The sequence below is a fragment of the Grammomys surdaster genome, unplaced genomic scaffold (genome assembly GCF_004785775.1).
Source record: "Grammomys surdaster isolate TR1022 unplaced genomic scaffold, NIH_TR_1.0 194, whole genome shotgun sequence".
Classification (NCBI taxonomy): domain Eukaryota; kingdom Metazoa; phylum Chordata; class Mammalia; order Rodentia; family Muridae; genus Grammomys; species Grammomys surdaster.
In genome coordinates this window covers 122,840-147,932 of record NW_021604639.1, presented here as the reverse complement: position 1 = coordinate 147,932, position 25,093 = coordinate 122,840, and the positions used below count along the sequence as shown (strand labels likewise).

Below are 25,093 nucleotides of genomic sequence, written 5' to 3'. Positions count from 1 at the left end.
GAGAACGCAAGCAAGAGTAAACAGAATTCACCAATAGTGAACAGCAGTGCAACATCATATTTACACACTTAGGCACCCTCTTGAGTTTCTTCAGACACATGTGATGAATGTCATAAAGTTTCAGCAATTTACTTGCATCCACAATTTCAAATGAGGCAGAACATCCTGTTCTCTCACAACCATTTGATCTGATACTACATGTCTCACCTCTTTGCTTCAAAAGACATGATGGCAGTGGAGATTTCTTGCATTTCAACAAAGACCAAAGTGAAGCACTCATTGAGTCTCCAGATCTTTCTTCCCGTGAGCACCCTGATCAAGCAGGTCTATTGATTTTCCCGTTGACCTTCTGCCTTTCATGGATAAAACAGCTTTTATTTCTGGATTCCAGGCCTTTTGTGCTGTTTCTTGAATTCCTTTATAGCCAATGTGGCTTCTTATTTACAGCTGACCTGGCACACTTGGGGGCCTTCCCTTTCTCACTTGAACAGTCCTTTGCCCACTTTTCCTACTACTTTAGCTTTTTTTTACTTTATAAAATGGATGCAAAAGTTTTCCTGTGAGCTCCTCGTCTTTGATATGTGACATATTTTTCTGACCTTCTGTGAACATATTCAAAGCATTTCCAGGTATCCTACCTACAAGGTACAGACTTTGTTAAATGTTATTTTCAATTTTAACTTAAAGCACATTAAGAGGATCATGGTCCTATTCTCTAAAAAAAGTGATAGTCTGATGGGACCTTTTTCTGTTTTGTTCCTGTTCACCAGCTTGAACGTAACTGAGTTGTGAGCACTATTATTACAGTAACAGGTTATTTGTGTATCAGTCTACGTCTGGTCTTAGGATCAAATCAAAATAATTCTATTATTTCCCTAATTCTATGACTACTTGAAACAGATGAAACAGATACCTGTGAGAGATCATTTGGTTGCAGGCTATGACTTCCCTCACAATATGGATTTATCTAATTTTCCAGTGTTGCTATAATTTCATTATCGTTACCCTATGGCAATAGATCAAGAGTCCCAAATCCAAGAGATCTTAAAAAGCTTCTGAAAATCACAGGCACACATAAGGGTGTGCATACTTTCCAGAGAAAGAATTCTATGACTTGAATTCGCTGCTCAAATAAAGTATGGTTAAAAGAAAACAGCTGAAATGTACCTTGTCTACACTGTCACTAAGCAACACAGTATTCCTGAGCATGATGTCTCATCCACAGAGAAACTATTCTCCCATCACTGTTCTCTGCATTCTTTTTTTTGTTTGTTTAAAGATTTATTTATTTATTTATTATATGTAAGTACACTGTAGCTGTCTTCAGACACCCATATGAGGGCATCAGATATCATTGTAGATGGTTGTAAGCCACCATGTGGTTGCTGGGATTTGAACTCATGACCTCTAGAAGAGCAGTCAGTGCTCCTAACCACTGAGCCATCTCACCAGCCCTGTTCTCTGCATTCTTATCTCAGTTCGTACTATACATCTTCTGTTTTCATCACTTCTCCAGGCAAAATGTTTTAATCCCATCCTTTCCCACATCGATGAAGTTCCTTCAGAGTCCCACAACCAATAAGTACCAGCTTTCATTGGTTTCTGTTAGTTTTTTTGTTTTGTTTTGTTTTAACTCATACTACAAAGCTTATGAGAGGGAGGTGAAATAAGGAGCCTTGTTTGCTGTTCTTTTATAATTCTATAGTTTATCTCCTCAATCTGAAGGTAAGCCGGAGTCTTCACTATTTTACAGAACTGCGGGTTTCCTGACTAGATAGATAGCTTAGCTGTCATCACCATGGCATCTTCACACCACTGAATTCCTTCCTTTCCCTTCTTTCCAAAGCCTGCTACCATAGCTCTAGAGAGGTCTGGATCAAACTGAGTCCCATGCTTCCTCTGCACTTATCAACTTTCTCCCAATTTTTAGGTTAAACTCTAAGCTGCAACTTAACAGAGTCACTAAACACTGAATTCATTTTCTGGCCCCCCACATTAACACAACACCTCAATGCACCATTATATTTGCTGAACAAACCTCAGATTCTTTTGCAATCTACACAGTAACACCATTATAAGTCTTGTTCCCTAATCCTCCCCCCATTTCTTTGAACTGGGACTGAACTTAACTAATTTGACTCCTACAGTGGAAGCAATGATGACATGGGGGGGATGATTTTCCCCTCTTTTAAGATTTTATGAGATGCATTTTAACCAATTGCCAAATGTACACATTAATATTAGCCACATTTTATAAAACAAAAAGAAATACAACATGTAGGTCAAAACTCTAGCAAGAAAGAAAATGAGTTTATTTTTCTAATTCATAGTGCTCATGTTTTAAACCCTCTGTATCCTCGTCCTTCTGAAACAGAACATGAACACAGCTGATGCTGAGTTCAGTCTCCATCACGAATAATCAAAAGACATTTTCCAGGAAGTGCACAGCACTGTTCGTGGTAGAAATGCCAGAAGTTTTTTAGGTTGTTTTTCAGACAGCATTTCAGTATCTCTCTAAGAATGGAAACCTGCTATCCAAGTAACATTCTAATGACATCAAGGTATGAGTTATTACTGCTAAAAGCCTAGAAGTTCTTCCTGAACTTAAAAGGGGTTGGACATATCCCAACATATTAAAAACAATAATGAACAGGCAATCAAGAATTTATTGTGCAAAAATTCAAGCAAGATATTCCAATTTGCATTTCACATTGTAGTTCTCCTTAAATCCAACCTTAAAAATAATTATTTGTATCATAGACTAGCCTTGATATACTACAAACAATCATATAGGCTAGCCTGCAGTGTGCTGTGCTGTTACATTGAGCTAGAGCACCATTTTAAACACAGAAGTGAATTTTCACTTAGGATTTCAATGTAGGTTGTAAGGAGAAATTCTCACCCTGCTTTTGTTTTAGGATTGATTTGCTCCCTACCATTCTTCCAATTTTGCTACTCTGTTCCTATTGACACCCTTTCTCCTCATGGATACATTTCCCAGGCTGAGGAAGACTTTTGCATAATCTGGATCTCTTCTAGTAAAGGTACATTATTAGAACATGGGCTTCTGTCATAGTTGTTGGGCTGTTGTGACAGCTGAAAAATGCAGGTAACCATAGGTCTATGGCTGGGGAGGGTAAAGAAATGGCCTTAATAGCTACTGTTAAGTACGTCGGTATATAGTATTTATACTAAGCACACAGTACCCACCAGACACTATGACACCAGACATTCAACACACTGATGTGCCAATTCATCACCACAACCCTTAAGGCAGATAGCATTTTCAACTATTAGATAAATAAAGATCTTCTGGAAAAATCAAGCAGTGCTTCTAAGGACTTAATTCCCAAGCCCCTGCTGCAAGCCAAGCAGCACTCCTCATTTGATGCTATCCCTGGTAGCTCTGCGCCTCAGGAGTGACAACCAAGAGGAAAGGACGAGGCGAATTCAATAGGAAAGAGGATGGTCAACTAAAACCCTATCTTTGCACGAGTAAAAGTTCTAATTTTGGCTAGAATTAAGAACAAGCATTTTAGCGATGTTTTCTGTAACTTAAGTACAGCTTTGAAAATATAAAAAAAATATTTTAAGCAAAATACTTTACAATTAATTCTGGTGAACAAGATCGAGTCCTAATAAACAACCTGGGAAGGACTCTTAAACTTTGAAGAAAACATCCCAACTGCCTTTCCAACTAAAGGCGATCTCATGTAAGCTAAAGTTATACTGCTTTCCATGTGGACAGGTATTTTTTTTTCTTTGCTGAAATTAATTAGAGTAAACATTTTCCTTCATTTAGCAATGCATGTTACAAATCAGGTGACCCACCCTCCAGAAGAGGAAATACACATGCTCAGGAAACACAGTCAGATATACACACACCTGTTACTTTACTCCTTTTTCTGCTACATTTGTTGCAACAGATGAAAACCCACATCAGACTAAGAGGAAGAACTGTGCAAGTAGTTGATTTATTTCAAGAAACTAACTTTCTCAGGCTGAGCTTTTTGAAACCACGGTCTTTAATCTGTCCAACTGTCTTTTCTAACATGCAGACCTAACCAGCTGTTAACAGGTCCTTTCATAAGCACCTGATACATCTCTCAAAGTATAAAATCTCCCTCAGGATATTACTGTACCTGCAAATGTGCTTACATTCATTCCATGGCTGAAGCTAACTCCCTACAAGATTAGAGTTAGACTTTTTTTTTTCCTGGGAAGTCTTAGTCTTCTTTATAAAACTACCCTAGAGACACTCCCAAGATCGCAGAAAGGCTGGTACTTCTTCCAGCAAGCACATCCCAGGTCGATGTTAATTCCACAGTCTAGCCTTCATTCCTTTCTGCTCTCAGTGATTTCCACCGAGATCAAGCCTGTGTGTTAGTGTGTGCAGCCCAGAGTGGTACTCTCTCAGCTCAAAGAATTGGCAGCATACCCCATGCTAAGGTTATATAATGACAGACCAACTCCTGCAAAAAGAGGGGCGGGGTAGGGGAGACAGTGAACAGCAGTACTAATTCAACAAAATGAAAATCGTTTCCAGGAATCCCTGTGAATACTTTGAACCAATGAAGAAAGGTAATTTTACCTTAAATAATCAGTGTGTATATCAGTAGCCCTGGGGGTGAAATGGAAATCATCTAATAATAAGATCTTGGTCGGAAATTCTTGCAAGGCCCAACTGAAAATTACAATCCCCATTACCGGGTTACAAGAGTGACATCTAGTGGACTCTTCCTGGGATGACAAAAGGGGGATTCAGATGAGACCAAGAATTCCCAAAGACTAACGTGAAAACGAATCCCCTCTGCTCACAGAACTTGTCACATCTAACAAACATGCAGATGATATCCATGCCGCTACTCCTAGACCTCTCATGGGAGTCATGTCCCAAAAGATCTCACATCTGTCAAAAGACAAGCGGGTCCAAGAATCCTGAACGTGACTTTGTCAGTGCTCAGACTTCATAGCCTCACTCACCAGCATATTTACCGCTCCCTGTCTGCTTAGGTCTCCAGTACATACTCACTTTAGCATTGAATACAATGCGTGTTCCCTCCCATTGTAAACACCCCTCATGGACTCTTGGTTTGCAATAGTGGGGATTGAACTTGAGGCTATGAACATAGAGAGAAACATTCTGCCACTGAACTATAAACATCTAGACCCTAACTGAATTATAGTAGTAATTTGTACTTGTTTCAGAACCCAATTTTTCTCCCACTACTCGAGTTAATTCGTTCTTGAATAGGGATCCACCCAGGTAAGTCACAAAACCTACTCAGAATTCTAATACAATTTTCTGGAGTTACTTCTAAGAACAGAGCAGGATGCATAACTCCAGCAACTCCAACTGCTGCCTGAATCCAGAACTGTATGACCTCTTCTAAAGAGCCTTGACCTCTATACAGAATTATGAGTCTATTCTCTTTTTTTATAATTTTGAAGTTAGAAAAATGATTTTGTCATTTATTTATTCATTTATTCTCTTTATATCCCAAATTCCTTCTCCCATTATTCCATCACCTTCTACTCAGAGAAAGTGAAGGCCCCCGCTATTGGGTACCACCCTGACCCAGGACATCAAGTCCCAGCAGGACTAATAACATCCTCTCCAATTGAAGCCTGAGCAGGCATTTCAGCTAAGGGAAAGGTATCCAATGACAGGCAACAGAATCAGAGACAGCTCCTGTTCCAATTGTTAGGACATCTACGTGAAGACCAAGCTGCACATTTGCTACACACGTGTAGGAGGCCTAAGTGGAGCCTCTGCATGCTCTCTGGTTTATAGTTCAGTCTGTGTGAGCTCTCATGGATCCAGGTTAATTGACTGTGTAGGTCTTTTTGTGGTAGTAGCCAGAAATTGGTACCAACCTAGATGTCTCTCAACTGAAGAATAAAGAAAATGTAGCACATCTACACAATGGGATACTATTAAGCTACTAAATACAAAGATATCATGAAATTTGGTGGCAAATAGATGGAACTAGAAAACACCATCCTGTGTGAGGTAACCCAAACCCAGAAAGAGTGACATGGTATGTACTCACTTATAAGTGGGCATTAGTCACAAAGTACAGGATAGCCATGATACTACAGACTCAAAAGAAACTAAATAATAAGGAAGACCAAAGGGAGGATGCTTGAATCTCACTCAGAAAGGGAAATAAAATAGACATTGGAAGTGGATGAAGAGAGGGAACTGGGTGGAAGAGGCGGTGAGGAGGGGAACAATGTGGGAAAGGGCTGGGAGAGAGAACAGAAATCTGTGTGGGGCATCTCTGGGACTAGTGGGAGATGTGGAATGGGGGAGGCTCCCAGAAATCTATGGGGTTGACCCTAGCTGAGAATCCTAGCAGCTGGGGTTATGGAGACTGAAGTGGCCACCTCCTCTAACCAGGTCCAAATTTTGTCCTGCCTACAAGATGAACAGGGATAACGATTGAACAGATATTGAGGGAATGGCCAACTAATGACTGGCCCAGCTTGAGACACAGCCCATAGGAAAGAGCCAACCTCTAACACTATTAATGATACTCTGCTATGTTTGCATGCAGGAACCTAGCATAACTGTCTCCTAGGAGGCTTCATCCAGCAGTGGATGGAAACGGATGCCAAGACCCATAGCCAAAGATCAGGCAGAGCTTAGAGAGTCTTGTGGAAGAGTGGGAGATAGGATTGAGTGAGCCTGAGGGGTCACAAACACCACAGCCTAGTCTCTTAACAGTGAATTAATCTCTCCTCCAAAGAGGAGCCCTGAAGGCTATGCATGATCCCTCTTACCAAAGCCTCCCTCTGCTCTAGAGTAGATTTAGTTTCTAGTTCTACCAGCCTATGATCCAACTAATTTCCAACAAAGAGACCAGTCTGTCATCTCTAAAACATACAAACATGCACAAAAACTACTTTCCAGTCTTGTCTTATCCTTTAGTACAAAATTATTAACCTGGAACAAATAAGCTTTTTCAAACAGTAGAACCTCTATTTCAAACTAACAAAAACAGAAAAAGTAGAACTTCTTCCTATGACATGAAGTTGGAATTTTTGGAAATGTGTCTACTTGATCTTTTTCAAGATTATATCCTCTCATGTCCCAAATACACCTTCTGTCTCTGACTCCTGCCCCAGCCTACAACGTCTTGGAAATATCATGTAAAAACTAGAAGCCACGAGTCTCACAATAGCTAAAACCACCCCAATTTCATGAACTGCTCAAAGATTATATTTTCATTACAATTATGGAGATAGAGATAGAACTGTTTAACTACAACCTGACCTGATTACTATTCTAATACAATTACAACATATGCAATCAAAAGCTTTATTCTGAAGGTGTGAAATCTGACTTCCTGAAGGAAATTTGCTTTTAAGTCATAATTAAGGATCCCTGTAATGAATAAACAACTGAAATGTTTATGCCTCTTCAACGGCTCTCGGCAGCCTTGGGGGGAAATTATGAAGAGAAAAATGCCACATAATTCTTTCTCAAAGGTGACATTAAGACAGAAAATCGGACAGAAAATCATCTGCCAGAGGCTGTCACAGGCCCAGGTCCTCCTGCCCAAGTTTGAGGCCCATTTATAATATGTAATTGTGACTGTGACCAAGTTACCTAAACTCTCATTTCCTCTGTTTCTTTGTTGGAAAGTGAGAAATATATTGTAATATAAGTATTAACATAAGCATCATGATTATTTAAATGACTGTTGTATGACAATTAATATGCATGAAGCATTTAATAACTGGAGCATAGTAATCGCTCATTAACATCACCTCTCAGTTATAATGCCTCTTACTAACTTGTTACTGATCATAATGGCTATTTAACATTCTTCCTTATTCAAAATTACACTTGGTTCTTTTGATAATCTTTAGCATATTTGTTAGCATAAGAAATATACAATCATATCAATTCATCATGTGTCTTGAGAATGTAAGAGGAGCAGATGAAATTCTAAAACACCTCCAAATGTTTTCTAATTCATTGCTTTTCCTTGTGCCTCTTACTACTTTGCCCCGCAGTGGAGCATGTTTAAAATTCTGCACTTGTTAATTGAAGGCCATTGTGATTTTCAAAAATGAAAATAGTTTTTAAGCATTGCAATACACTGTCCTTGAGCATCAAAATTATCTGAAGTTCAGGAATTTTGTTTTAACTCAAAGAAGGCTAAGTATTTTCAAGGAGAAGCAGAGTGGCAGCTACTATGCCAGTAGCTGGCACATATTCCCTAATTTTATCTGCCTCTTGGACTGCCCAATGACCTATTTTCTTAGAATTGTGGCAAAGTCCATGCCAGTTTATTTCAAAGTAACCAGGGCCTTCAAAGAAGGCTTCATTTTGTTTTAACAAGATTCTCAAATTTATGAGTATTGAGGCATTCAGAAGCTTTGAAGTACATATACATGATACCTGGCCCAACCTTAGGGGGAAAAGGGAAAGAGATCACAAAATTAGCACTTCAGTTTACCAGAAAATGAACTTTAAGTTCTAAATTGTCACTCTTACTTAACTTAAAATTTGCAGAAATTTCTGAAATACAATCTGAGTGCCAGAGATATGACTGAGTGGTATAGCACACACTCCACAACCCGTGTAGTTCAGTACACTCCACAACACAATGAGGTCCTTGAGGCAACTATCAACATTACAAAAACCAAAACAAAGTACAAAGAAACAGAATCTAATGTTTTTGCTATAACCCAGTAACTCATACTTACTTTTACTGAGTTAAAAAATGCTTTATTTTGGCTTACATGTCCATCATAGCCACAGTAGCAGGGAACAGCAACAGGGACAAGAAATTTGGTGTTCATGCTCATTTGTTCACAGAAAGCAAAGTGAGAGCAGGAAGCATGCATGGCTATAAACCACCAAAGCCCACTCCCAGTGACATACTTCCCCCCGTCAAGGATCCACTTCCTAAAGGTTCCTTAGTCTCCTCACATAGTACCACAAACAGAGGACCAAGGGTTTCATATACATGAGTCTATGGGAGGCACAACTCATTCAAACCACAACAGGCTGTACGTTAGAATTTATGTGGGAGTTTATATCAAATTAATAAGTAAAATGAATTTTTACTTACACCATTGAGAAAACATTTGCAAGAAAAATTATTAATACAGACAAGTAAATTAACAGGAATGTGGACTTGGTGGCCATCAGAGAATTTAAAGGTTGTCAGCGGCATACACCATTAGGATGTCAAATGACTGTCATGGAAGATCAGAAGTGTAGCCTATTTTAATACAGTCTTATCAAGAGCAATAGTGACATAAAAGTTTCACTACTTTCATCAATTAATTTCTTTTTAATTTATTGTTTATTGATGTGCAGTTTCTTTTGCCTTTGTTTTTAATAATATTTTAATGGATAATTATTAAAAAAGAATATGTATCTAACATAATTTGTATTTCTCCCATCTTTTAAATGATTCTTACGTATATATGTATTTGTTTAAGTGTATGTAAAATGTGTATAGCTGCTTGAGGATGCGAGAAGGGGATGTCAGGTTCCATAGACCTGGAGTTACAGCTGCCTGTTATGGATGTTGGGAACTGAACCCCAGTTCTCTAGGAGAGCAGTAAGCATGCACTCTAACCACTGAGCAATCTCCAGCCCTTTCTCTTGCTTTTTTAAAGCTGAAGGAGAACTGTTCATCTTACTGAATCTTGCAGATTTATACATTTATAAAGATGGACACACATCCTTGTCAGAGAATACTTAATATTATAATCAAATTGTCCATTTTCATTTGGTTGACTGTGAGTCTTACTGCATCTTTATTAACAATACATTAAACTAAAGTTCTCATTGCCTTTAGTGACTAAGTCACTTTATATTATCTTCCTCATCTCAAACAATTCTTTTAATATTGCTACAGTTGGGCAATATGTCAAAAATACAATTTTTTTAAAAGTTCCAGGACAAGTTTTTGAAATTAAAAAAAATACATCATGTTGCTCTCATTCTTTAAATAATGTAAAATAAATTAAAGAACAGATCTCATGAAAGTTAAAATTTCATGTATGTACCTTTACTTCTTTGCCCCTACGTTTTCATAGATATTTTTAGATACTATTTCAGACTTTCACAGAAAATATTCACAAAGTTATACTGACAACTCACCTAAAGCAATAGCAATAGGAGTCACCATTCACTGGGACTTCACTAGAGTGAGGTAAGATACTCAGCTCACACTGTCTCAATTCTTCCAGGTCTAACTCCAAACCTCAAGCACTCAGAGTTGTTCCTGCTATACTGTCTCTGAGTTCCTGTTATTTGCAAGACTAAAATGCTGTCTCTTCACAGCAGGCTCGAGAAACTGTTACTTGACTTGTCAGTGGTCATATAGAATCAGTAAGTTGAAACTATGGTACTGGGTGCTTATATCATTCCATACCTTGGAGTTCAGATATACTTCTAGGGCGGGGACACATACTAGGTTTTGTGCCTTCTAGAATCATAACAGATACGACATCTTTCATTTCAAACACATGATGAAAAAGGAAGATTTCTTCTCTATCTAATAAAGAAATAAATACCTATTTGTGCCTAGCACTAGAAGAACTTTTAATGTGGATATAGTGGGAAAATAAATAAATTTTAGAATCTTAAATCCATAATTCTAGGCTAGAACATAGGAAATTTACTTAACTTCTCTAGGTCTCCTTTTTTGTTGTTTAGTTTTTCAAGGTAGAGTTTCTCTGTGTCGCCCTGAATTTCCTGGAACTCATTCTGTGGATTAGGCTAGCCTCAAACTCACAGAGATCCTCCTGTCTCTGCCTCGAAAATGGTGCAATTAAAAGGGTGCACCACCACTGCCCAGGTCTAGATATCTTTTAATCAGTATAAAATGAAAATAAAGTTTGATGTATAAAATAAACATACATAAATATGTATCCCAATTACATGCCATGTGTTCAGTGGTATCCGGAATGGTCATTTACTAATTATCATCATCTCATCAACTAAACTAAGGATGCAGTGCAAGCACACGGCTGTTCAACCTGTATCTTCACACTTTACTGCGTGCCTTTGTGAGACTATGATTTAAAAACAAAACCACACATAAAAAGAGACAGATGTGTATTGTTTAAATTTTGACATTTAAAAGGGTTTCTTAATGTGAGCGAAAAAATATAAAAATATTCTCAATGTTACCTAATCTGCATGATTTAACAGCACTTGGACATTGTCTAAAGAATGATAACAAAGTGCTGCCTCTCCTCACTTGGAATTTACTGCCTGTCTGAGTCTCTGCTCTGGCCAAATTAAATACACAGCACAATGTCCCTCCCAGAAATAACAAAGCACAGCTTCCTGCTCTACTCCTTGGTTGAGTAAACCCAAAGTGAGGTAAAGAGGACAGTATTTCATGTAATCATCTAAGTAACTGTTTCCTTCCATCTCTTGAATTAGAAGCTACTTCAGAAAAAAAAACTCTAGAAAAAAATCATTCTGTGATTGATCAGGTCATTTAAAAAACAAAACCAAACTCTTTGAAGAGTCTTTATTTGAGACGCTCAAGGAGTACACATGAATCGTGAAAGTCAGTGGTCCTCCTGATACCTCTGCCTACCCGAGGTCTGTGTGCTAGTCCGGTTTTTTATCTGTGAAGCATGAAAGCTATCCTAGAAGAGATGATGTATATCATTTCCTTCCAAAAAACACTAGTCAAATTCTTTGGAAAGGTTTTGTAACATAAAAGGACAAAGAAATGAAAATTTAAATAGAAAGAGACACGCCTTGGCGCCCAAGTAGGTAGTTGGGTAGGTAGGCTGGCTTTGGTTTGGTTCACCTATTTTGTTTTGGTTTTAGTTGGTAAATCTCTCAGTATTTTGTTTCATTTCTTGCAATAGTATGGGTTGAACTCAGGCTCCTTCATATCCTAAGCAAGTGCTCTACCATACGAATGCTATTTGTAGTCCTGCTTTTGGGTTTTTGTTGATGTTATTATTATTGTTTTGTTGTTGTTGTTCTTGTTCTTGTTTTAGTGGTGGTGGTGTCTTGGGAGTTTGGGTTTTTTTGTTTTTGTTTTTGAGACAGAGTCTCACTACATTGTTCAGGCTTTAATTACACATATTCATCACACCTTGCAAGATAGTAGACCTATGAAGATGGTCCACAAATTTATGTATACAAGATATTAAAAAGACAGCGTTTTTAGTTAAACAGGTAGATGGATAGAATGTTAAGCTTAATCAGCACAAAAAATATTAAATATTTTAATTAAGCCGGGCCGTGGTGGTGCACTCCTTTAATCCCAGCACTTGGGCGGCAGAGGCAGGTGGATTTCTGAGTTCGAGGCCAGCCTGGTCTACAGAGTGAGTGAGTTCCAGGACAGCCAGGGCTACACAGAGAAACACGGCCTCGAAAAACCAAATATATATATATTTAAATCTAAATATGAAACCTTAATGCTCATAACATAGCCTCACTTCATACCAGATATTTGGATGATCCATATGCACTCTGGCATTGGAGAAATATCTGAGTAAGAACATAGTATGAAGAGGAAATTATCATTAAGAGAGAGAAATGTTTAAGAAATTAAATCTAAGTATTTGGTAAATTCTCTATGTGGTAGAGTGTAAAGCCACCAAGAAACATGGCACAAAAATTGACTGGATCAAAGAAAGAACTGAACATATCCTAATGGATGACAATAAATGGCCTGGAAGAGTTAGAGTTCCAGTCCCGAAAGTGATTAAGGCCAATGGGAATAAGGAATTATAGAGTAGCCAAGAGTTGTAACATATGCCTACAGGAACAACTATTTAAGACAAATGGATGGAGCTCAGGAATTTGAGAACAGTCTAAGTAATACATTGAGACCTATGAATATAGAAAAGGAAAGAAAGAATGGAAAAGGGGGTAAGGAAAAAAAGAAAGGAAAATGAAGGAGAGAGAGGAAGAAGAGGCAAGAAGGGAGAGATGGTAGGATTAACTTTCATAGTCTTTTAAGGGGAAGGAGATGGTTCCAGTTTCATTTACCTGAATGATCTTATGAAAATTTGTATTAATCATGGAATTGAGGTTCAATGGTCTGACCCCAATTCCTTTATATTAGTGAACCTCCTTGTTAGCGGACAAGGGACATAGTAAGAAATGAGAGTACTTCTGTTCTGAGGTTGGCTAAACTTCAACAATAAAAAAATAAATATAGTGGTTTTTCTTCAGTGTACTCACTATAGTTTTCTATCCTCATACATGTGAATAGATTTTTGATGATTTAGAAGAGAATTGGATATTAGAATTCAAAAGCACTGTACATACAAATGTAGGCTTTTAAGAAACTGAAATCTGCAAGGGAGTTTTCAGTAAACTCAAGTTACAAAATTAAAATTAAAGGGATGAGAAAAAGCCTAGATGTCCATCAAAAGATGGATAGATAATGAAAATACAGTACAAATACACAATGAAATTCTATTCAGATGTAAAAAATTTAAATCATAGAATTTGCAGGTAAATTAATAGAACTGGAAAATACTATACTGAATAAATTATCCTAGATCCAGTAAAACAAACACTACCTGATCTTTTTTATTTGTGGATACTAGATTCAAATCTTTAGATTTCAGTTTATAATCTGAAGTAACTGTAGAAGCCAAGAAAATAGAAAAGGACCACTAGAGGAGGTAAGAGGAAAGAGTTCAGGAGAGGAAAATAGCAATGTTATCAAAGGGGAAGTAGAAAAATGTGAGGACTTAAATAGAGATGGGAAAGAAATGATGATACAAAGTATACAGACAGAGGGATAAATAAATTCCATGCTTAGATTTTATCAGGATTGTAGGCCTTGTGCTTGCTGTCATGATCACTGTGAGTTCATCTGAGCATCTGCCATTGTGTCTGGAAAACAGTTTCCTTGATGTTATTTCTCTGGCTCTTAAAATCTTCCCATGCCTTTCAGTGCTAAAGATATCCCTTTTAGGGAAAAACATTCCAGTGTCTCTTATTTTCTTCACGTTGACCAAGATTAAGTCTTTGTATTAATTACCACCCTCTTCAAGAAGTTCCTTTGATGAGGGTTGAGCAATATACAAACATACAAACATAGCAATGAGTTTTCAGAAATTGTTTTATTGTCATGTATAGAATGCTAGTAATAGGTTTTCCCTTGGGGCCCATGACCTATCTAGTTACAGGCTCTTGGCCATGTTGATGATGTCATGTATGGGTTCTATCTCATGTGACAGTACTTAAATTTAATCAAAAACTGTTTGGTTGCTCTCATAACATTGTGCCACTATTGCACCAAATGGCATATACTGAAAGGCATGTCATTGTTATAGCTCAAATGATTCACAGCTGAGTGAGACTGTAGTTTACTTTTCTCTTTTGACAGCTTTTATAGCACCTTCCAAGAGTGTGAATGCTAGCCTGTAGGACTGCAGCTTCCAGTTGAGTACCTATTTAATCCTTCATTTTCTACACTTTTTCCCACATACACATATGTACACATATGTAAAGCTTAGTAACTAACACCCACATACAAGAAAAAATCATACAATGCTTGTCTTCTGAGACTAGGACATATAAATCTGGATGATTACTGCTAGGTCTACCCATTTACCTATAAATTTTATAAGTTCGTATTTCTTAACTAGTTAAGTTTTAAAAATCTGCCAGCACATGACGGCACATACTTAAATCCTACTATGCAGAAGGTTAATAAAAGAATATTATAAGTTCAAGCCCTGACTGTACTATATATCAAGATTGTGTCTCACACAACATATAAAAGTTAGCAGCCAAAGAATTAAGGAGAAAAGTGTACCAATAGATCACTGATCTGAAAAATTAAGAAATGCACGTTTATAACACATAATGAGAGACCACTGTTTCTCAGAATAATACATTCAATGTATTCAAGGTCTATGATTATCTAAAGGATATCAACAACTAAATAAAGCAAGGTGAGAAGCTTAACGAACTCCCAAAACTATTGGGATCTTTATTATAGACACTGGGCTAAAAACTCAGACAATAGGAAGCAAACTAGAAGAAAAACTGTAATTATCTTGGAATCACTCATGAAAATACTCCTCAGGTTTATTTAAAACTTGTGAACAGACGAGAATCTTGAAGCATATCTAGGACCAATCTTATTATATTAGTTTCATTCAAGTTAAATTTGCAGTTCATCTCTAATCACTGTATTTAATCAATTCTCTAGACAGAAGAAGCAGATTGATTCTATGCTCTTGATGAAAACCAGATATCTTATTTTTTATACTCAACTGTGATTACACAGGCCCAGGTACCCCTTTAATATGAATGAGATTACTCAATGGTGAAGTACATATCTATTCTTGAAAAAAATACTCATGCAAGTCTTTTATACACTTAACCTTCTAAAATTAAGGCCAAAGACTCTGAATCCCTTTATCTGTCACAGTAAAATAATTAAGAGATTATTAAAAATACTCATGTAAGTCTTTTATACACTTAACCTTCTAAAATTAAGGCCAAATACTCTGAATCCCTTTATCTGCCACAGTAAAATAATTAAGAGATTATTTGTGATATCATAATTCTCTAGGAGAGATACTAAGATCTACAATAAGCTTTTAAAATGGATATTCTATTTTTACTAAAACCAAACAATAAATAAATAGACTTTTATATTTTTTAATGTAACTTAGAATTAACCTACAAAGCATTCCAGCTCAAAAATGCTGCTTTCTTCACATACATCAAAGACTAGAGCCTGAATTTAGATTATTTGAGATGAATTCACATTGTTTCTAACATTGTCCATTTTCTAAAATCCTCTTAAGAATAATTTCCAACATCAATCATAATTATGAATCACTTAGCCATACCCCTGAGCTAGGAGCAAATTGGATAGGAAGAAAGAGTGATAGCACTATGGGAACTGAAACCACAGTACACACCTATCATTGGCAGGGGGAGATAAAAATGTCTAAACAAAGAGCTAAGAGGTTCTGTGTTTGAATGGAAACTCTCCATTCAATTTGAGTGTGAGATTTTTAATCTGGAAAAAAAATAATAAGACTCAGTCTAATTCATTCAAAAATGCAATGACTCCTATGAGTCAAGGAAAGGACATTCTAGCTAGAAGTCTAGAGGCAGAGAGAGAGAGAGAGAGAGAGAGACAGAGAGACAGAGAGACAGAGACAGACAGAGACAGATAGACAGACAGAGACAGAGAGAAAACTTACATAAACAAATATCTCTAAAGTGGCCTAAAGAAATTCTCCAAACTTGTAATTATCCTAGGAGGTAAATCAATATGAGAAAAGCAGTTATAGCAAAAATCATAGCAAAGTCTCAGATATAAAATAGCCATAAACCTGTGTTGGAATTTTCCTTCTAGTATTTCTGTAGGGCTGGATTAGTAAAAAGATATTGTTTAAACTTGGTTTTAATTTGGTTTTGTCTTGGAATATCTTGGTTTCTCCTTTTGTAGTGATTGAATGTTTTGCTGGGTATAAGTTGTCTGCACTGGCATCTGTGGTCTCTTAGGGTCTGCATGATACCTGTCTAAGCTCTTCTGACATTTAGAGTCTCTCTTGAGAAGTCTGATGTAATTCTGATAGGTCTGCCTTTATATGTGATTTGGCATTTTTCCCTTAAAGCTTTTAGCATTTTCTTTGTTCTGTACATTTAGTGTTTTGATTATTATATGACGAGAGGATTTTCTTTTCTGGTCTAATCTATTTGGTGTTCTCTAGATATCTTGTATGTTTATGGGGATCTCTTTCTTTAGGTTAGGGAAGTTTTCTTCTATGATGTTGTTTAAGATGTTTTCTGATCCTTTGGAGTGGGAATCTTCACCCTTTTCTATTCCTATTATTCCGAGATTTGGTCTTTTCATTGTGTCCACATTTCCTAGATATTTTGGGTTGGGAACTTTATACACTTTGTATTTTCTTTGACCCATGTGTCTCTATCTTCTATGGTATCTTCTACACCTAAGATTCTTTTTTCCATCTCTTGTACTCTGTTGGTAATGCTTGCATCTTAGCTCCTAATCTCTTTCCTAAGTTGTCCTTCTCCAGTGTTGGCTCCATGTATGATTTTTTTTATTGTTTCTATTTCTATCTTTAGGTCTTGGACTGTTTTGTTAAACTATTTCACCTATTTGATTGTATTTTCCTGTATTTCTTTAAGAGATTTATTTGTTCCCTCTTTAAGTGCTTCTACCTGTTTGCCTGTGTTCATTTACACAATTTAATACTACTCAGTTTTTTTAAATGGGGAGGACATCATGAACTTTGCAGGCAAATGGATGGAACTATCAAATATTATCCTGAGTAAAGTAACCCAGACCCCAAAGGACATGCATAGTATATACTCACTGTTAAGTGGATATTAGTCCAAAAGTACAGAATACCCATGATACAACCCCACAGACCATAAAAAGTTTAGCAAGAAGGAAGGCCCAAGTGAGGATTCTTCAATCCCACATAGAAGAGGGAACAAAGTAATCACAGGAGGCAGAGAGAGGAGGGACCTGGGTGAGAGAGAAGGGAGTGGGGAAAAGGGGTGGGCAGAATCAGGTTTGAGGGGAAACAGGAGAAAAGCCCAGAGGGCCAAGAGAATGAATGGAAATACGCTGCTGTGGGGGATAGGGTCAGGGGAAACTGCTAGAACATCCCAGAGATCTGAGATGTGAGAGGTTGCCAGGACTCAATAGGGATGACATTAGCTGGAATGCCCAACAGTGGGGAGGTGGAACCTGAAGAAACCACCTCCACAGGGCCACCATAGCGGGATGGGGTCACCAACCTACCTTCAAAGTTTTGACCCAGAATTGTTTCTGTCTAAAAGAAATGCAAGACAAAAATGGAGCAAGGAATGAAGGAAAGGTCATCCAGTACTGGCCCAACTTGGGATTCATCCCATGGGTGGGCACAAAACCCTAACTATTACTGATGCTATGTTGTGCTTGCAGATATGAGCCTAGCATGACTGTCCCCTGAGAGGCTCTACCAGTAGCTGACTGAGACAGATGCAGATACTTACAGCCAACCATTGGAATGAGGTCAGAGAACCCCATGAAAGAGTTAGGGAAAGGATTGAAGGAGCTGAAGGGGAAGGCAACCCCTTAGGAAGACCAACAGCATCATCTAACCTGGACCTCTGAAAGCTCCCAGAGACTTAGCCACCAACAAAAAGCACGAATGGGCTGGTCTGTGGCTGCTAGCACCTATGTTGCAGAGGACTGCCTTATCTGGCCTCAGTGGGAGAGGATGTGCCTAATCCTTGAGAGACTTGATGCCTTGGGAAAGGGGATGCAGAGAGGAGGATAAGGTGGGGATATGGATGGGCATATCCTCTTAGAAGCAAGAGGAGGGCAATGGGATGAAGAACTCTTAGAGCGTGGACCAGGAAGTTAGCAACAATTTTTTAAAATATCCATAAGTAGAATGAGAAGAAAACATGCTGATCTCACACTGAATTATGCTTTCTTCAAATTTGGATTAAAGTGGAAGAAATGAAACTAGACCTGCCCAAAGAAATAATTTCTTCATATTGAAATGAAGACTGAAAAACTGATGGATTTCCTAGCAAATGAAAAATCCTGAGTTTATGTGTTTCCTGTAAAAAACACACATATTGAAATAGCTGGACTAAGATCCAATCCTTTATTCAGAGGATAATTCCAGAGTATACCATGTATTTCTACTGGATATGAGATAAAAGATGAGAATGACCCTACTACTCTTAAACTTATGATGCTGTATGGAAAGTTTGACAAATATATGCAGAAATGCGAAGAAATAAGCAACCAGGCCAAGCTAAAGCTAGTGGCTTGGAAGAAGCAGTAGAGTTTTTGTTATTTTTAAAGGATCACAGTTTCTTCACATATTCATCTGCACAAGCCAAAGTCCAGAATTACTGAGGATAAGTTTAGACACTTAATAAAGAACAGCAGCTCGTAAACCATCTGTTTTTCTCCAAGGATGAAGATCCATCACACGCAAATTTTCACTTCAGTGTAACCCTGTGAGAATATTATTGTCAGATGGAGAAGGTAACATTTGTTTTATAGCTAGGATAATAAACTAGCTATAGTCAATGGCTTTTGAGTGAAAGAAGAAAAAGAAGGTGAGAGACAGAGAAAGAGAGGAGAGAGAGGGGGAGAGAGAGAGGGGGAGACAGACCCCCGGAGGCAGGGAGGGAGGGAGGGAGGGAGGGAGGGAGGGAGAGAAAGGAAAGAGAGAGAGTGAGAGAAAGCAAGAGAAAGAAATTATCATATTATTAGCTCCAATGTAAGTCCCTTTCTCTAAGTGCCTTCAATCCACTTAAAGGTCCTGTTACAAACCTTCCAGTGAAGAAATATGGCAAAAAATTAAAGAGAAAAATAGAACCTGGCTGTAACAAGTCAGAGATACATTATAGAACAACCATGGAAGGTTTGTAAAAACTTCGGTGTTTGTACAGATCTGGAGGCTATAGTAACAGAAGGCTAGCTTGTACCTGATAAGGAACAATACTGCCATGAGCTGTGCCCCAGCGTTTTGCTTCCTTTTGTCCAATAAGATAATTAGCAGCTACTTGGGTCAAACATGCCACCTGTCAGAATAAAAATAGGAAGAAAATGAATTAGTTTACCTGTAATGGTGAGCAAAATGTTATAATATAAAACCACTTCACTTCATGTCATTACATAAGAAAAAAGACTCCAATTCAGTCATAACATACATGTCACATTCTCTTCACACAAGTAGAGAACCATATTACACTATTGCGTGACTAAGTAATGATCAGTTTAAAACTATAAACACACAAAAATTCATCTCCTGACAAGGCCATCAGAAGGCAGATGTCAGCTAAGCTGAGGTCACCTTGGTCTAGCCTTGAGGGGGAAAAAAGCTGCAACAGAGTAAGTCAGCAAGTAAGTGATGAACTCGCCTTTCTACTATGCCTTATTTCCTTTTATCATGACACCAAAAAGCATGCATCACCACAAAGGCCAGTGAACCAAAGCAAGGAGCCATAGTCTTTTAAGCTTGTCAACAAACAAAAAGAAATAATGCCAAGTTTCTATTAAGCCAGCTTAGTTGAGTTTTGAAAAATACCCAAGCATCTTTTAACATAAAAAATAAACCAAGATTTTTTTTTAACTCATTACTAAACCTTCCTCATTTAAGCAAAAAAATACTGTATTTATCCCAACTTAATCTGACCCCAAGCCCTCATTATTAGGTCCATTTTGTGTCTGAGCACCACTGATCTGTTTAAGGGTCGTCTGAAACCTTGCTGCATGGACAGACCTTAAAAACCCTCTTATTTTGATTTTCATTGGTTTCTTGGTTGTTTTGAGACTTGAGATACAACTTCAGTTTATAAATCAGGGTATCCTGGAACAAACTTTATAACCCAGGTTAGCTTCAAGCTTGCAGCAATTCTCTTGCTTCATCCTGCTGTGTACTGGGATTCCAGGCACAAGCTATAAACTTCCAAGTCCACATAAGGAAAACATGAGGATAATGGCAAGATTTCTATGGCGGTCCATAATGATTTTAGGATCCCTGGATACTTAGACCTCCAGAGATCAGGACCATGAAAAGGTAATAAATGATATTTAATAATCCACAAGGAAAAACTCTCTGAGTTCATAACATAGCTTTTATACAGCATTGGCTATATCATTATTCCTCTTCCATATCATCGGATATAACTCACCCTATAATCCAAACATACCCCAAACTGACAGTAGCTTATGGAACAACTCTGATGTTGAGTTTTTCAGGGCAAGGATCCATAAGCATCTCTTGCCTTGTGCCTGGCATGGGCACTGTACCTCCTACAAGAGGTATCAATAGGAATCATGCTGAGGGAATCTTGCTGCTGTATCAGCCATTCTCCTTTCATATGGAGACTGACTCTCATTTTTGTGTTCGTTTACTGCTTTGCTGAAATTGGAACTGCCTTGTGGCAGCTGGTTCGGCTGTACTACCCAGGTGGCAAAACTAATAAATTCTGAGTCATCCACTTCTGGACTTCCATCTGGTCTTGGGCATTTGAACCATGAAGCACTCCAGGGCTGCTTGGGCTGCCTAGCGCTAATCACCATTTCACAGATCACTTCTGTGTCATTCGAAATGCAAAATCAAAAGAACATTTTGTAGTAAAAATACCCTGGAAGGGAAGGCCAGAGTCACGGTTTCTAAGTTTTGCCAACACCCAAATAAGTATATGACTGTTGACATTTCACCTAACTCCTTTGACCCTCCATGCTTTCTCTATGAAGTTATAATCATTTTAGCTAAACTTGTGGGTTTTAAAGTGTTTTGAAATCAAATAAAAAAGATTTGAAATCCTAATATATAGAAAGATAATATCCCAAGTTCTTTGAATAAGACATATGTCATAACCACAAACAGTCTGAACACAGAACACACATTTCAAAATAGTAAATGATCTCAAATTTTACAATTAACATCTGTACTAACAATACTATTCTTTTAACTGTCAAAAAATAATACAGAAGAGATATAATAGTAGATAATTTTTTATGATTCCTGTTCCTGAATTTGGGGACATTTTCTGAAGTCTGAAGTTAGTAAGACAGATTCTTCTTTCATATATCTCTTTTGAGGTCTTTTTATTTTCTCTTTCAAAGAACTACCAGTGAAATTCACTCTCTAAGACACTCTGAAAATACTAGAGGCCAAGAATTTAAATTCACAAAGGTAACTACTACAAGAAATTAATCACTACAGGTCTATTTTTCACCTCAAAGTCAACAAATGTTTGCTACACAATCAGCAGCAAAGACACATGAAACAGTAGATTGGGTGGATGATCACAAGCAACTCTGCAAATCCTAAAATTAGGTAGGTCATGGCTAGACTCAAGGCCGGGTATCAACTTGGCTACTTTATTTCTTATTACCTTATGTTTTCCTTTGTGTGTGTGTCGGGGGGGGGGTTAGGGAGAGGGAGGGGGAGGGAGATGGGAAGAGAGAGGGAGAGTCTCTACATAGGCCTGGATGTCTTGGAACTCAATATGAAGACCAGGTACAGATCGACCTGCTGGTCCTTTCAATCTTTGACTTCTATTTGCCTGACCCTGCCTCATTTTGAATGAATTTGAATCAAAGATCAGAACTTATCTCTTAAAGGGCTTCTAAATTAAATATAACATACATTTCCTCCACAAATCAGTAATTAAACTTTAAAATATTTCAAAATTATCAGGTTCTTGATGGGTGGCAAGGTTAAATAATATTTTAAACAGGTTGTCATTAAAATAAAACTGAGATTTGTTGGTAGCTTCTCAAAGACAAAGCTGGATGGGGAAAGAATTCTATTTTTGAAAAACAGCAATGGGGCTAAACTTAGCACTTCAATATTTAGAGGGGGCATACAAATCTGAGAGTAATTTATTGCTTATAGGGCTGTATTTTAAGGCAGGAGAAGGGGAAGAAAGTCAACAGCTATGAGGCGATTTTGTATGAAAAATCAGAGGTTTCTTGGGCAATTAGTGACAAATTTTTCACAAATTAAAAGAATGCAGGATGTGACTTTTAGGTTAATAACTACATACTAAACACTCATTCTAAATATTGCATTAGATCATTACTTTCATCCCCTAAACTTAGGCTCATTATTTCATCAAATGGACGCTATATAATTTACTCAGAATGTTGCCTTTATATGGTTTCATCTAAACAAAAAAGCTAACTTTGCTTTAATAATAATAATTCTGCAGAAAATCTATTATTTTAAATAACACAGTGGTCCTGATAGTCTTTGTATCAACCCAGAAGTCCAATCTGGACTAGCTTATGTGGATCACAAAGGGCACAGCCCCTAGAGGCTTGAAGAAAGATGTGATCTTTTATTTCGTGAAGAAACCTTATGATGCCTGACTTGACCACATGCTGCACTTCCAGAAAGCAAACAGAACCCAAAAAATATTTCATCTACAAAAGGAAAATAATTTTGAGAGCAAAAAGAAAACTAGACCTATGGTTCATTGTATCAAACCATTGCTGCTGCTGCCAAAAACTGTTACATTAAATACCAAGCAAACCTGCTGTTACCCATATCTCAACTGAGTTTTAATGGCCATTTTAACATCATCTTTTCCATCAAGTCCCTTGTTCTTCACAAAGAAATAAAATGTTTCCTGATTAAAATAAATAGAGTACCTTAATACAACTACTATCTGCTATACTTTCTAAGGTGGCCTTGTTCTGCAAGTACAAGGCAATAAGATGCCAAAACTAAAAACTACTAGATCAGTTGTTTTCAAACATAGCTGTGCATCACAGTGACATTGTAAAGGGACAGAGGAATTCTTGGCACCCATCCCTAAGCTTCTGAATCCCATTCTCTAGGGACAGAACATGAGGAAAAATCATTTTGTTAGGGTACTTTAAGTTGCACGGGATATTTGAAAACCAAAGCTTTAAGAATGCTTAAACAGTTTGGCATTATGATACATGGGTAAGTAAAAGAATGAGGAAGCAAAATACCTTGTCTGAGATCACACAGCTAGTCAACAACTCCAACTCATCTGTTTTCCCCATGTTATAACATTTGTGTCTTCTTCTTTTTTTCTTTCATTGGATATTTTATTTATTTACATTTGAAATATTATCCCCTTTCCAGGTCTCCCTTCCGGAAACCCCCTATCCCATCCCTCCTCACCCTGCCTCTATGAGGGTGCTCCCCCACCCACACATCCACTCCTACTTTCCTGCCCTGGTATTCCCCTACACTGGGGCATCAAACCCCTACAGGACCAAGGGCTGCTACTCCCACTGGTGTCCAACAAGGCCATCCTCTGCCACATAGGCGGCTAGAGTCATGGGTTCCCTCCATGTGTACTCTGGTTGGTGGTCCAGTCCCTGGGAGGTCTGAGGGGTCTGCCCGATTGCCACTGTTGCTCTCCCCAAATGGGGCTGTAAATTCCCTCAGCTTCTTCAGTCCCTTCTCCAACTCCTCCATCGGAGACCCAGCACTCAGTCCAATGGTTGGCTGTGAGCATCTGCCTCTGTATTTCTCAGGCTCTGGCAGGGCCTCTCAGGAGACAGCCATATCAGGCCCTTGTAAGCAAGCACTTCCTGGCACTGGCAATAGCATCCAGGTTTGGCAACTGTATGTGGGAGGGATCTCCAGGTGGGGTAGTCTCTGATTGGCCTTTCCTTCTGTCTCTGCCCCACGCTTTGTCTCCATATTTCCTCCTGTGAATATTTTGTTCCCCCTTCTAAGAAGCACTGAAGCATCCACACTTTGGTCTTCCTTCTTCTTGAGCTTCATATAGTCTGTGAATTGCATCTTAGGTATCCTGAACTTTTGGGCTAATGTCCACTTATCAGTGAATGCATACCATATGTGTTCTTTTGTGACTGGGTTACCTCACTCATGATGATATTTTCAAGTTCCATCCATTTGCCAAAGAATTTCATGAAGTCATTGTTTTTGATAGCTGAATAGTATTCCATTGTGTAAATGTACCACATTTTCTTATTCTTCTTTGTAAATTAGAGACTGCTTTAGGATAAATACTGTTTAGTATAAACCCTTTTTATATTCTTGTGCACATAACACTGAATTTCAGTGTTAAAATTTTTAATAATTTAACTAGTAATAAATAGTTATTTATTGAACAAATCCTGGACTGCTATGTGAAAGATACTGTGCAGGGTGTAGAAATGAATTAATTAATCAATAAAATGCTATATTATCAGCTTCCTTTGTTCTTATGAATAGATGAAAAGATAAATCAGTCTTAAGGCACCGAATGGAGCAAGGAGATGGATGAAAACAAATGATCATATTTAGTAAAATCTCTAAGACAAAAAATGGAGACTAACAGCAAAGTAGGGGAGCTTCAGTCAGCCATAGGCTTCAGATGCTATCTGACAGCATTTTTAGCCTTTGTCTTGGAGAAACTAGGGGTCTGTACATTCCAAAGACTTACCTAGTAGTCACAAAAATGTTAAACAACTAACAGAAGCTAGGAATAAATGACTAATAAGGGGCCAAAAGAACACAAGATGATCTGTAATTAGGCCCAGGAGTTACAACATTTCAAGGGCTCTATAATCTCTGAATCTCTACCCATCCTGTGGTTATGCTACTGTGTCTTCTTTCT

The 25,093-nt window shown here is 37.8% G+C and overlaps 1 protein-coding gene across 1 annotated transcript in view; it reads right to left on the bottom strand.

Moving 5' to 3' along the window:
• Positions 1–25,093, bottom strand: part of LOC114623159 (succinate--hydroxymethylglutarate CoA-transferase) — a 638,590-nt gene that overhangs the window by 517,813 nt on the left and 95,684 nt on the right. Inside the window, exon 3 of the mRNA XM_028769852.1 lies at positions 19,460–19,555. Within this exon, the coding sequence (XP_028625685.1) occupies positions 19,460–19,555 (96 nt within the window). The remainder of the gene's footprint in view (positions 1–19,459; positions 19,556–25,093) is intronic.